Source organism: Ochotona curzoniae, unplaced genomic scaffold (genome assembly GCF_017591425.1).
Source record: "Ochotona curzoniae isolate NIBS_2020 unplaced genomic scaffold, NIBS_Ocur_1.0 contig_2210, whole genome shotgun sequence".
NCBI classification, from domain to species: Eukaryota; Metazoa; Chordata; class Mammalia; order Lagomorpha; family Ochotonidae; genus Ochotona; species Ochotona curzoniae.
The window spans coordinates 55,125,989-55,139,420 of record NW_024465369.1 but is presented as its reverse complement, the minus strand read 5'-3'; the positions used below and the strand labels follow the sequence as shown (position 1 = coordinate 55,139,420).

The 13,432-nt window shown below is 40.0% G+C and overlaps 1 protein-coding gene across 1 annotated transcript; it reads right to left on the bottom strand.

Moving 5' to 3' along the window:
* Window positions 1-2,788: 2,788 nt before the first annotated feature.
* CUNH2orf69 (chromosome unknown C2orf69 homolog) lies at window positions 2,789-10,755 on the bottom strand. Its single transcript, XM_040971941.1, has 2 exons — window positions 10,378-10,755; window positions 2,789-4,027 (listed from the first exon to the last, which is right to left on the bottom strand). The coding sequence occupies exons 1-2, from the start codon at window positions 10,705-10,707 to the stop codon at window positions 3,206-3,208; spliced, it is 1,152 nt and encodes a 383-aa protein (XP_040827875.1). The 5' UTR covers window positions 10,708-10,755; the 3' UTR covers window positions 2,789-3,205.
* Between the last annotated feature and the right edge of the window lie 2,677 nt (window positions 10,756-13,432).

Here is a 13,432-nt window from a genome sequence, read left to right as displayed (position 1 = left end):
GTCTTAAATACACCTAGGCTGTATCCCTTTTAATTAAGTTCCATTAGACAGGATACTAGAAAGACCATCAAAAGTCACTGGCCATCTCTTCTACATGGTCTGAGAGCTTCCTAGGCCTCTCTGCCTTTCAAACAGAAATATGAGTTTACAAAGTCCATATCACATCCTCTACCACGTTTCTTAACGGAACCTAAAATCACAAATATTACTACCTGCTTCATATTTTAACTTCTAGTCTGTTACTCATACTGACATGCTGGGACTTGATGCTGCATCTTCACTGGTTACTTTTTCCTTGAGAGGCACTAAGATACTATGTGAAAGATGCAGCTAAAGGAATATAGATATGTGAGAGATCCTCTTCAGGAAATTCAACGGGTTGGGGAGGGAAGAATGCAATTCAAACCTCTATGGAGCAAAGGGAAAAGAGATGAGTTCATTTGGAAAAAAAGAAAAATGTAAGTTAATAGAAAATAGACAATATAGACACAAATAGCTTCCTTTCAAATAATCTAAACTTTTAACACAATATGAGACACATCCAAGCAACAGGGGATTATTACCTTTAATACCATTATACATTCATGCTGTGGAGCAACGACTGTCACAGTATTTGTAAGACACTTTCCTCAACTGACTCAAGACAAAGGCACGATTTAAAAGGATACACTAACATTTTACAGTAACAGTTTTAAACAAATGCAGAGAAAGGATCAGTTTGAAATATTAGACTGAAAACATCTGAATATCGGTCACTTTTATACTTTTTCATGTTGTCTTATTTTGATGTGATGTAGTCCTATGTTCTCAAATGTTATTAATATCCATTCAACGTACACCATTTGGAAATAAGCATTTACAGGACTGGATAGCTAAAGCACTCAGATTTTTAAATATTTCAAATGCTACGAATGAATATCTTAAAACTCTTGCCTATTTCAGTTAATCTTGTGAATAGAAGTGTCTGTCTTTACCCACTCTGTTGAATGATAACCCAGCTATTTTACATTAAAAACGTGAGTTTAGGGCCTGGTGCAATAGCTTAGTGGTTAAAGTCCTCGCCTTGCACATGCTGGTATCCCATATGGGTGCCAGTTCTAATCCCGGCGCCCCTGCTTCCCATCCAGCTCCCTGCTTGTGGCCTGGGAAAGCAGTCAAGGACAGCCCAAAGCCTTGGGACCCTACACCCTCATGGGAGACCCAGAAGAGTTTCCTGGTTCCCGGCTTTGGATTGGTGCAGCACCGGCCATTGCAGTCACTTGGGGAGTGAACCATCGGACAAAAGATCTTCCTCTCTGTCTCTACTCATCTCTGTATATCTGCCTTTCCAATAAAAATAAATCTTTTTAAAAAAAAAAAAGAAGTGAATTTAACCTAGGATTATTACATTGGGAAAAAAAAAAAGCCACCCAATCATAGTGGCTTTGAAGGCAAAATACGTTAAAATCAGACTAACCTGACAGGAATTTTTTGGTCTCAAAAAAAAAAAAAAACAACAGCAGGGATTTAAAGACACTAATATAAAAGTGCTTTAAAAATATTCCCCTGTAGTGTATAGAATTATTTAAACATCAAAAATATTTTTAAGCATCTGATAAGAATTTTATCTCATAAGTTTGAACACTTGGAATGTAAAAAGTCATTAGATATAATTCTAAGAAATTGGAAATCATTTTTATTCCATATTGTTTTGCAAATGAAGATCCACTGGATCAGGATGAAGCCTCAGACTTTTCCTGCTTAGTTACTCCATGACTGTAAAAGCTAATTACTAATATACAAGTAGTGACTGTTCACCGTTCATTGTAAACATACCACTGTTTCAGTTCAGTGTAGGCTCAAACTCATTAGGTCTTGGTTTCTCAAAATATATTTATCTAGGTCAGGAAAAACGGGCAGAAGGAAACTTCACCCAGATTATGTAGCAGTGTTAAGCAAATTCAGTTTTTCAGCCAAAACTAAATCATTTGTGTCTTCAAACTTTCCCTTATAACTTTTCTTATAGCAGTGAAATTTTGCATTTTGGCCAAAGAGAGCTATTTTCTTTTGGCAGACAAAATCATGCTTCTAGAGGAACATTGATTTAGGTCTGTGGAATATGTCTCCTTTTCAATACAGCACTAACTAATACAGCATTATATATTTATTTTACCAAAGTCGGTCTCTTTCAAAGATGATATAATGAATTTGAAATCTGTTCTGTAGTATGTTTTTTATCAAATATATGTATATACATAGTTATGGTCAATTTAAACCATTTTCTCCAAAACAAATACTTTGGGGCCAAGATTCAACAAACTCCAAACTGTCTTACCTAAAATAATTGAAAACTACCAATTAAACATTAAGCCACAGGTTTGGCATATGACCTAAAGATTAAGTCATTGATTGAGATACTAGCATCCTACATGGAATACCTATCTCAGTACCTGGCTCTGGCTCCTACTTCCGCTAATTTAAACCCTGGGAGTGGTCCCTGTAAGTGAGGCTCCTGACACCCACAGGGAGACCTAGACCAAGCGTGGGCTTGCAGTCTCAGCCTGTTCGAATTGCAGCAGTCAGAGGCATTGAATAGTGAATCAGCATTGGGAGCTATCTTCGTCTGTGTCTGTATCTCAAATAAATACTTAAAAATTGAGCCATAGTGCTGAGGTGTAGTATTTTGACTCTTTAAGAAACAGTTGTTAGCACATTAGTAATGTGTCTGTAAGTTAGGAATACAAGAGGCAGAATAGTTAATTCCAGATGGGAAATCATGTGCTTTGCTCTGAAGAGAAAGGAAATGTTCTCAGGTTTCTGAACTAATTGTTTTAATGTCATCAAAATTATTTGAAATCATTCAGGAAATCAACTAATTCCAACAATGTTAGTTACCATTAGGGACTATATTAACAACTTTTATATTTCCTAAGGGATTATCACAAACCACCTTTTTAGATTTCAAATTAAGTAATTTGAATGTAACCAAACTTAAAACTGCTCATATTCATAAGCAAAGAACACCATTGTACATTACACATATTTTAGGAATGTATGTTTACCCCATCGCAAAATGACAATGCACCTATGAATTCCTATTAACTGAAGAAATGCACTTACACATATCATCAAAAATAATTCACTTACAAGTTACATCTCATTGTCTGAATTTATACCACTGAAAGTGCTTATGTTCTAGGCAAGAACAAGAGAATTCTTATAGGTCTCAAAATACCTCATGAACCCTAAAGTGATTTTCTATGGAAGGAGTCTCCTTTGCAAAATGAATTTGGCTAGTCACCTGCATTCCAAAATCCTCAAGTATCTGAACAAATTTCTTGTGCTCCTTTCCAATCCAAGATCTCATGGGGTCATGCACTTGGTAAGGTGTTACGTGGGTGTGAACAACAATCCCTGTTTGTGCAAATTCTTTCAAGACTTCTGGATGAGTAACCCAAGTATTGCTTCCTCCGGAGTGACCACCATCAAGCCAGTACATCGTTCTTATGCTTCCAATGAAAGCATCTATGTTCTTGTCTTTCTTGGCTTCTTTCATTTCAAAAAGCAACTGATTTAAAACAACACAACCTTTACTGAATCCAATCAAAGTAAATGATGCACCATTTAGTGACGGTGGGTAAAATTCCATGGCAGACTCATTAAATTTTCCACAGGTCCTCTCTTTTTCTCCTTGGCAACCATTAGTAGTGGGAGAATTGGGTCTACAATTAGATGTTTTGGAGTCCTTATTCCACACATTCACATTCTTTGATAGCAAACTGTTACGACTCAAGTTAAAAGCATTCACTAATAAAGAATAGAGGTGCTTAAAAGCTCCAAAGTCGGGGCTGTGTTCTGGAGCACCAAACATGTTGCTTTTCACAAAATTGTCATAGCAGCTGAATTTGTGCAAATGCATCCGGGAACACTTTATCACCCAAATGTAACTATTGGGGAATCGGTGAGCTAAAATGCTGGCAACATTTTCTAGACTCCAGTTTTCCCACTGATAATTTTCAGGATGACGAGTCATAATTTCATGATAATTCTGAAAAGTAAGAAAATGAAGTAAGTATTAACACATTTACATGAAACTATTCCCACAAAATACTTTCCCAGTACTTTGTATTATAAGGAAAGTAAGGACACTGTAACTGATGTTTCTGTTAAAGCACTAAACAGGAAAACGATAATTCTGACAGTATTTTAGATTTTAATTCACTTCAGTCTAAAAAGCCTCAAATTCATCAAGAGAAAAGGTAAAAGATATCAACATAGAATAGTAAGACTTTTATAAATGAGAATCTGGAAAGACTATAGACATGTTTTAAAAATTCTGTTTAACATACATATGATCAACTTTCTCGACAGCTAAAATATAAATTTGGTTCAGTAAGACTTTTTGCCAAACTTTTAAAATATTTCCCATTTATTAAGCTGCCATCCTGCCCTAATACCTTTTTAGATTTCTTGAACACCTGAACACTTTTAGTATTACAAAAGCCTGAATGAACAATATTTTAAACTCTCATACAATTGTCACTGCATCCTTAAAAATAATCTAGAAATGGAATTATGAGGTCAAGAATATTCAGTTTAAGGTTAGTGATATTAAAAAAAATACCCTCCACAGAAGAATACTTTTTATGTGAAATTTATAAGCACAGGATAATTCATTCAAGTATGGACTTGCTGAAAATGGGAATGAAGCTGAAATTTTATTAGCCATCTGGATTTCCCCTCTTGCCCAGCCATATCCTTTGCCTTTTCATATTTGGATTTTACTTAAAGCTAAGAAGTATATGTATATCTATATAGATTATTATATATCTATAAATATATATAATATTATTTATGTTCCAGTACGTACATACAGTTTGTCTTACTTTTTATTCATAATGCATTTTTTAAAGTAGTAATTCATTCAAATTCAAGCAAATTTGTTGGGGAATTGCTGATTGAGCAGGAAAACAGAAAGAATCCAATCCTGCCCACATGGAGCTTACATTCTAGTGCCAGGATAAACAGCTTAACTCTAGAAGTAAACGACAACAGCACCCTCCAAAAGAATTATAACATGAACCACGCAGAAAAGTTGCTAGGAGTGGCAGACATTAATAAGTGAAACTTTTTAATAATTATTAGGCCCAATCTATCTAGGATGTTGCCATTTCAGCATGTAATCAAAGTTAATAGAAGATTATTACTTTTGTTTTTCTTACTAAGTCTGAAATCCAGTGAGTATTTTACACTTAAAGCAAATCTCAATTTGGACGCTAAATCTTCATCGGAAATACTTGATCTGAATTTAGATTTTGTAAAATTTGCAGTTTAAAAAAGCAGATTCACATACCCTAAGTTGTTCCAAATATACTAAAAGTTTTCCAGGAACTGAATTGAATATCATCTTTTAAATTTAAATCCACTGAAATTAAACTGAATTAAAAACTTAACTTCCTCAATTACATGGACAATATTGCAACTAGTCCATTAGCACACGTGCCTAGATGGCTGGACAGGACAAACCTTATTTCGTAACAAGTGTAAGCAGGGGAAAGGAGTGTAAGATTTTAGAGAGGGTGGAACCCTGAAATAAAATCTTGGTGGTAAAAGGAAGTTTAAATCAGAGTGGTAGTAAAGTGAGGAAATAAGAAGTCAGATTCTGAATGTATTGTAGAGACAGCGTTCATATGATAGCTGATGTAACACAGGCATCCCAAGGGGTGCCAGTTTATGTCCCTACTGCTCCACTTTGGATCCAGCACCCTGGTAACATGCCTGGGAAAACAATGGAGGATGGCCCAAAACCCTGGGCTCCTGAACCTGCGTGGGAAATCTGCAAGAGGCTCCAGCCACTGCAGTGTGGAGAGTAAACCACCACTGTCTCTCCCTCATCTTAAAAAAAAAAAAAAAAAGTGCAATTCTAAACCCTTAAAAAGTTAAAATAACTCAGAATTGGAAATCATCTACATAAAAAAAGAAAAAAACAAAAAAGCAACTCATGATCCCTCTCTAAAATCCTGGTTAACAAAAATGAAGAGCTACCTAGAGAAATATAAACTGCTATGGCCTCAGTTTGCCTAATTACAGTAATAAAGGACAAGCACAGAGTTCAAAAGGACACACAAAAGGAATACTGAGAGTAACAGTAACTGGAAAGATTTAAACTTACATGAAAAAATCATTCCAATTAATGACAAATAATGAATTAGTGTCAAGATGAGGCAAGACTTTTAACATCTTTCAAAGTTCTGCTCAGCCTTAAACCTGTCCAATCTTTATTCAAATAAAGCTATAAAAAAAATTAACTTAATCTATACATGATAGAAACCCAAACAACCATTCCCAATGAATTGACACAGAAAAAAGTAGGTAACAGGGAACATTCCGTACCAGTAAGTATCAGGCCTGAAAGAATCAAGTGTACAAGTACAGATGCAGAATCTGAATAGCATTTTCTGATGACAGTCAACATACATCAAGCACTGCTGAACTAAATGAAGGTACTTCAAAATGTTCATGGAAAATGCAACTTAGAGTTGAAATCTACAAAAAAAGGGATCTTTAAAAAGTTCATGAAAAATGCAGGTATTAAAAAACTATACACAGGGCCCCCCAGCACAGTGGCCTAGCAGCTAAAAGCCTTGGCTTGAACATGCCGGGATCCCATATGTGCACCAGTTCTAATTCCGGCAGCCCCACTTCCCCATCCAGTTCCCTGCTTGTGGCCTGGGAAAGCAGTCAAGGACCACCCAAAGCCTTGGGACCCTGTACCTGTGTGGGAGACACAGAAGCTTCTGGCTCCTAGCTTCAGATTGGCTCAGCTCCAGCCATTGCAGTCACTTGGGGAGTGAATCATTGGATAGAAGATCTTTCTCTCTGTATCTCCTCCTCTCTTTATATCTGACTTGGCAATAAAAATAATCTTTAAAAATATACACAGAATTCTAATGTTTTTGCATCATAACAAACTTGGTTTTAATTCCATTTTCCCAAGGACCTTCTTAAGTACCCTGCACACATACTCATGCCAACAATTCAAGTGAATACTGAGTACAGGTCAATCACGAAGCTTCAGATAGATCGGTGAATGAACACACAGGCGCTTATCATTTAGGGACTCTTGTACAGTCTTGAAAGCGATAACAAAACCCAAAGCATGTACAGGAAACCTATTCAGGTGGTAATGCAAATCTTTAAAAAAAAAAAAAAAGTTTTGTTTATTTGAACTGAGAACTGGATCTCCCACGTGAGTGGCAGGGACCAAATGCTTGAGCAATTGTCACCTGCTGCGCATCCCCAGGTGCAGACTAGGATGAACAGCACTAGGACTTGAACCCAAGCTCTCAAACAGAGGGCAGTACAGCACCCCAAATGAGGTCCTAAACCTACACCAAACACCTGCCTCATATACAAACCTCAAGTGCAGTGAGCCTGACTTGTTGGGGCCATGCCATCAAAGTCAAGGAGACCAAGGAAGAGAGGAGGAACCCTGGGAGGAAGCAGAGGGCAGGAATGCCAGTCAGGTCAAAGGTGGCACTATGAAGGGGATGGGGAGTGACTGAAGCTTTGCAGACAGCTATGGCATGTTTGATTTATATTTTTAAACAATGATTCTGACTACTGCAGATACACTGAAGCCACTCGACTCTCTGACGGATGAGCCATGAATTTCACTCATCAGAGGTATGGCATGTGGAGCAACCTGTGCAATTTGGCCTCAGAACCTACGTTTGTTTTGTTCTGTTTCTTCTCTAAAAGACCTAGGACTTCTGCAGCACTTCATATTCTGCATAAACTCACAGCCAATCACTCTCCAAAAGTGTGAAAGTCCTGGGCTGGACAAAGCAGTGGATGATCTTAAAGCAAAAAGAGGTGATACAGGTTAAGTATCCCTTTTCCAAAATGCCTGGGACCAGATGTGTTTTGGATGTGGGATATTTACACAGAGAATAATATATCTTATGGATGTGACTCAAGTCTAAGCACAGAATTCATTTATGCTTCACTGACTTTTACACACACCTTGAACCTTTTACTGTTTTTAAGTAATTTTGTAGCCTAAATAAAGTTTCATGATGTGGATTTTTCCATTCTGGTGTCACACTGGAACTCAAATAGTTTGTGTTTTGTTGGAGTGTTTTGATTTTTGTTCTATGCTTGCACTATACTACCAAAAGGCTGAGAAGTGCAAAGGAGCATTTTGATCTTGTATGCTCAATAAATGCTCAATCTAAGGAATGCTCAACCTGCATTCAAACTACAGGTAGAGCATTATGGACCCATGCAAATGCTTACATCTGGCTGGCACTCTTAAACACTTCACAGCTGCTCTATACCTATCAGCCACTGGGGCAAGCATCTAATTTCACCTTACACTGTACCCCACATCAGAGTTTGTGGCTTAGAGTCCCAGCTCTGGCTCCTACCCTCTTCCAGTTTCCTGCTGGGGCAGACACTGGGACCCAGCGGCTGATTGCTCAAAGAGCTGTGTCCCTGCTGCCCAAGTGACAACATGGATAGCTCAAGTCCCAGCTACTGCAGGCAGACGTTGGGGCGCAAACCAGAAGCGGGCAGAGCTCTCTCGCTCTCAAATGTTGTCATTGCTATCATCATCATCATCATCATTATTGTAGGCATGCTGGCAGCAGTTAACCAATCCAATCTCCAGAAGTCATGGCTAGAATTCCCGCCTCCTCCCCAGTTTTCCCAATGTCGGCATGAGGGACCCAATGGAGTAATTTTCTTCCTTGAAACTAAAAGCCTTTTCATAGTTCTTATGAATAGTCAACAAGGCAGAATTGCAAGGGGGAAAAAAAAATTTACTATCTGACTTCCATCTATGGCTTTATAATTTTTTTAAAGATTTATTTATTTATTTATTAAAAAGTCAGATATACTGAGAGGAAGAGAGACAGAGAGGAAAATCTTCCGTCCGATGAGTCACTCCCCAAGTGAGCATAACGGCCAATGCTATGCCGATCCGAAGCCAGGATCCAAAAACTTCCTTCAGGTCTCCCATGTGGGTACAGGGTACCAAGGCTTTGGGCCTTCCTCGACTGCTTTTCCAGGCTGCAAGCAGGGAGCTGATGGAAAGTGGGGCTGCCAGGATTAGAACCTGCACCCATATGGGATCCCAGCACATTCAAGGCAAGGACTTTAGCTGCTAGGCCACTGCACTGGGCCCAAATTTATCATTTAAAGCATCAATTAAAAAACAGCAAACTGGGCCCAGCACAGTAGCCTAGCAACGAAAAGTCCTCACCTTGCTTGCACAAGGATCCCATATACATTAATGGTTCTAATCTCAGCAGCCCCACTTCCCATCCAGCTCCCTGCTTGCAGCCTGGGAAAGCAGTCGAGGACAGCCTAAAGCCTTGGGACCCTGCACCTGCGTGGGAGACCCGGAAGAGGCTCCTGGCTCCTGGCTTCAGATGGGCTGAGCTCTGGTTGTTGTTGCAGCCACTTCTGGAGTGAACCAGCAGATGTAAGATCTTTGTCTCTCATCTTCTCTGTATGCCTGACTTTCAAAATAAATCAAGACATAAATCTTAAAAAAGAAAAAAAGAAATAGCAAACTAATATTGTTTTAGGGATAAGAAACATAGCTAGCTAATTAGTCCTAAGTGACCTTTCTGTGATGTACCACAGACATTGCTATCCAGTACAGACCCACAGCCATTTGCAGCTACTGAACATTCAAAATGAAGCTTATATAACTGAGGCTAAAACTTTTAGTTTTATTTAGTTTCAATTAGTTTACATAACCACATACGGTTAATGGCTACCATATCAGTTTTAGATTAAGCTCCAACTTCCGGGGCAATCACCACCATGGAAATAGATTAAATCATATACGAAAGTGCAGAATTTAAGTGAGCATTAAAACATTGGCAAGACTGGCAATAGCTGTTCTACCTTTTTTTTTTTTCCCTTCCTTTCACGGTTACAAAACGACATACTTATGCAATGGGTTTCTTATTGGCTTTGCTTTTTAATCAGTCAGCATTTTCTACACACTGCAAGTTAATTTAAAAGCCATTTCTCTGTTCCCTGTCCAACACACATACTGAGTTCCTTTAAGGACCAAGTTGCAAAATGAGCACGCACGGAGTGCCTCATTCCCTGTCTCAAACCCCACCCCCTCGAAGCCTGGACTGGAGGCTGCTGCATCAGAGCGCAGCCCTCCAGAGACACGCACCTCGCAGAGTTCTAGGGGATCGGGGTCAGGGTTTGGGGTTTCATGGAGAAACCGAAAAGCACCCCCACCCCCCGTGAGTGCACGTGTAGGTGTGTCCAGACGAGGCCAGGAACCTGGGTACAGCCACGAGGGAAGAGCTAGTAGTGGCAGACCAGCACAGGTGGAGGAAGCAGGTGCCTGAGCGGGCCTCGGATTACCTGCACATCCCCGGGGAAATAGAGGACGTGATGCTGGGGCGGCGGCTGGGGCTCCTCCTTCGCCGAGACCCCGGGGAGGCCCGGCCGCTCCCGTCCCTCCCCAGCCGGCGCCAGCAGGAGCACCCCGTTGCTTCGCTGCGGCTCGGCTCCCGGCACCGTGGACAGCTGCAGGCACGGCTGGCGGCGCCCCTCGGCAGCGAGGGGGCATGGCGAGCTGCCGGAGCCGCCCGAGTTCATGCTTCTGGCCTGACAACAGGACGGGGCGTTTCCGATTCCGAGCTGCGGCAGTAACAGCAGCAGCGGCGACCGCAGCAGTCGTGACCCCCACATGGGTCGCCGCCGCGAGAGCGGCTGGGAGGCGGGGGTCCTGAGGAACCGACTCCAGCAGGCGGCCCAACGGCCGGCGGGGGCAGCCCGGGCCGGCGGGAGCCGGCGAGGGTGACGGCGGCGTCAGAAGCCGACGTCCGCGCGCCGCCGTGCGTCAAGGGAGGAGGGGTGAGCGCGCGCTCGGGCTCTCCTTCCCGGAGGTGGGAGGCGAGGGGCGTGGTCTTAGCGAGGACGTGTGTGATTGGTGGATTCTGCCGGAGCCGGGAAGTTCGAACGCCAGTCCAGAGGAAGCCGGGGAAGAGCCGAGGCAAAGTAGTGGAGTCCTCCGAGTGCGAGCGGGCGGCAGCTGTAGCGCATGCGCACCAGTGGGAGCGCCTGACGGGTTGCTGTCCAATAATCCGCTAATATAATTTTGGGTAGACACGGTTCCTCGATACAGGAGATTCATCTTTGAGGTGAAGCTGATTTAGTCTACCGAGCCCTGAAAAGGAGACAGCCTCAGAGGTGTAACAGCAAGTGAGTCTTCTGTAGGCCCTGGCTGAGGGGTCTCTCTCCTTTACCTCAGGCTGTAAGTTTTGTAAGTAAACAGTCTAGCTAATTGCTAATTGATAATAACCTAGAAATCCAGACATGTACACGTTTGCAAATGCAGTTTTAGATTTTCTGCGATTTTTTTACGTTGACCTTGAAGTAAAGTCTATCCCTGTTTAAAGGAATGGGGAACTCCCGCGAAATACACAGAGAGCTAACTGTAGCAAATATTAAGGAACTCCTATCATCTCTAGGAAAATTGAGGTATTTGAGAGATACCAATAAAGGTTGCAAAAGGTAGAAAAACAGACTAAAGTCACCTCAAAATTTTTTTCCACAGTCATGGATTTGTACAGCCTCACAAGAGCCCTGTGGAACGAGAGTAAAATATCTGAACAGTTGAAGTGTCCATGTCATGTGTGGTGAGTTCCTGACAATGCACTTTTTTTTCACAAGGGGTTTTATTAAGATAATAATGCCCAAGAAGCTACTCCTTGTCCTCATCCTCAGATCATTCTCGAAGTATCCTGTGGGCTGATAAGAAATTTTGTTATCCAGTATAATGGGAACTTTTTGCAAAATGGGAAGGGATCTGAAAAAGAGCGATTTACATGGAAAAGGACAGCATTAAAATACAAAAGCCTCAAACTCTGTATGCATATCACAAATACTATAATTGGCCATAAAAGGGAATAGGAAAGACAGTGGTGGAACAGTTGGACATGTCATATTTCAGGGAGGCAGTCACCATTCACTCGCAGTCAATTGTAAAATGTAAAGCAACATTTTGCAAAACCTCAGGTTCTTTAAGAGAAATCAGTTACACAATATTTTAAGTGCCATTTGCCAACACACAAATCTTGGCATCTAGTTAAATCTGTGCGTTAAAGAGTACATCGGATTAAATGCATGCCTAGACTCAATTTAAGCTAACAGGCCATGGATCGGCAATTTCTTTCCTAAAAAGTAAAATGGATGGCTACAGAAAGGTAGGGGATGTAAAACAGTGAAATCCTTGAAATGTGGCTTTCTGTGAGAGATTGAGAGGGAAAAGAATGGAGATTAAAAATATTTTAAGTAATGTTCTATGGAACTTGTTTTGAAATCCATTTTGATGTTCTTTGAGTCTAAGAGCTTTTAACTCTTTTCACTTATTCTTGGTTTTCAAAAAGATACTTTTGTGTTTTATTGAGCTCTGTGTCAAAATTGGGCGGAAATGAACAAGCTTCACATGAGATATTCAGTTCTAAACAAATTTTGCCTATAACAGGGCTAATTAGAGAAAAATTAAAAGCAAAATAAGAGAATAAAACTATTTGAGGGTTTGAAAACTTATGTTTTATCAGGTTTCACTAGCTAAATGACTCTTTTTGTGCTGTTCCTATAGCATGTACCTTAAATACTTGCAAAATACAAGTCACTGCATGTCAAGACTTTACATAGATAATTTTTAATCCTCAGTGATTCTTCAAATGCAATTGCGAGCCAACAGTATTTGCCTATTTTGTACTTTCCCGATTGTTAAAAGATAGGAAAAAGTGAATAGTTTAAAAACATAGTAAAACATCAGTGCCTATATTCATCATGACAAAATGAAATTTATCACAGGATTGTAGGGTTGGCTTTATATCTATTTGTTAACTTCATACACCTTAAAGACAAAGCAAAAATGACATGGTCATTTTGTTTGTTTTTCTTTTTTAAATTGATTTATTTTATTATTTAATGATATAGTTCCATAGGCTCTGGGATTTTCCATCCCCCCTCCCTAAATTTCTGCCCCCAATTGATTTCCCCCATATCATTACAATTCTGTAGTCCTTCACAATCAGTCATAAATCTATCATTCTGCTAGTTAAGTGTATCCTGACATTGTAGGTATGGACAATGGCAGACAATCAAGTATCCTATTGTCCAGATATATATAACAGTTTCATTGGGAGTTCATCTTTGATTTGGAAGTAAACATGAATACTGCATTGTTTCATCACATCTGGATATGATAGTCTCTATTACACAGTTACTATAATTCCCCTTAAGTGAAAAGCCATAAAATAAAATCAGCAACAGGAAGGAAAAATGGAAAATTTACAACCACATGAAATTAAGTGACATGCTACTGAATGATCAATGTGTCACTGAAGAAATGAAAAAGAAAATCAAAAACCTTCTTGACACAAATGGTGCTACTGTGTGA

Bases quoted from the DNA above. Each gene is read 5' to 3' on its own strand.
- CUNH2orf69 (XM_040971941.1), bottom strand. From the start codon at position 10,707: ATGTGGGGGTCACGACTGCTGCGGTCGCCGCTGCTGCTGTTACTGCCG. The intron at 4,028-10,377 runs GTAATCCGAGGC...CTTACTTTTCAG, and splicing joins ATTTCCCCGGGGATGTGCAG to AATTATCATGAAATTATGAC.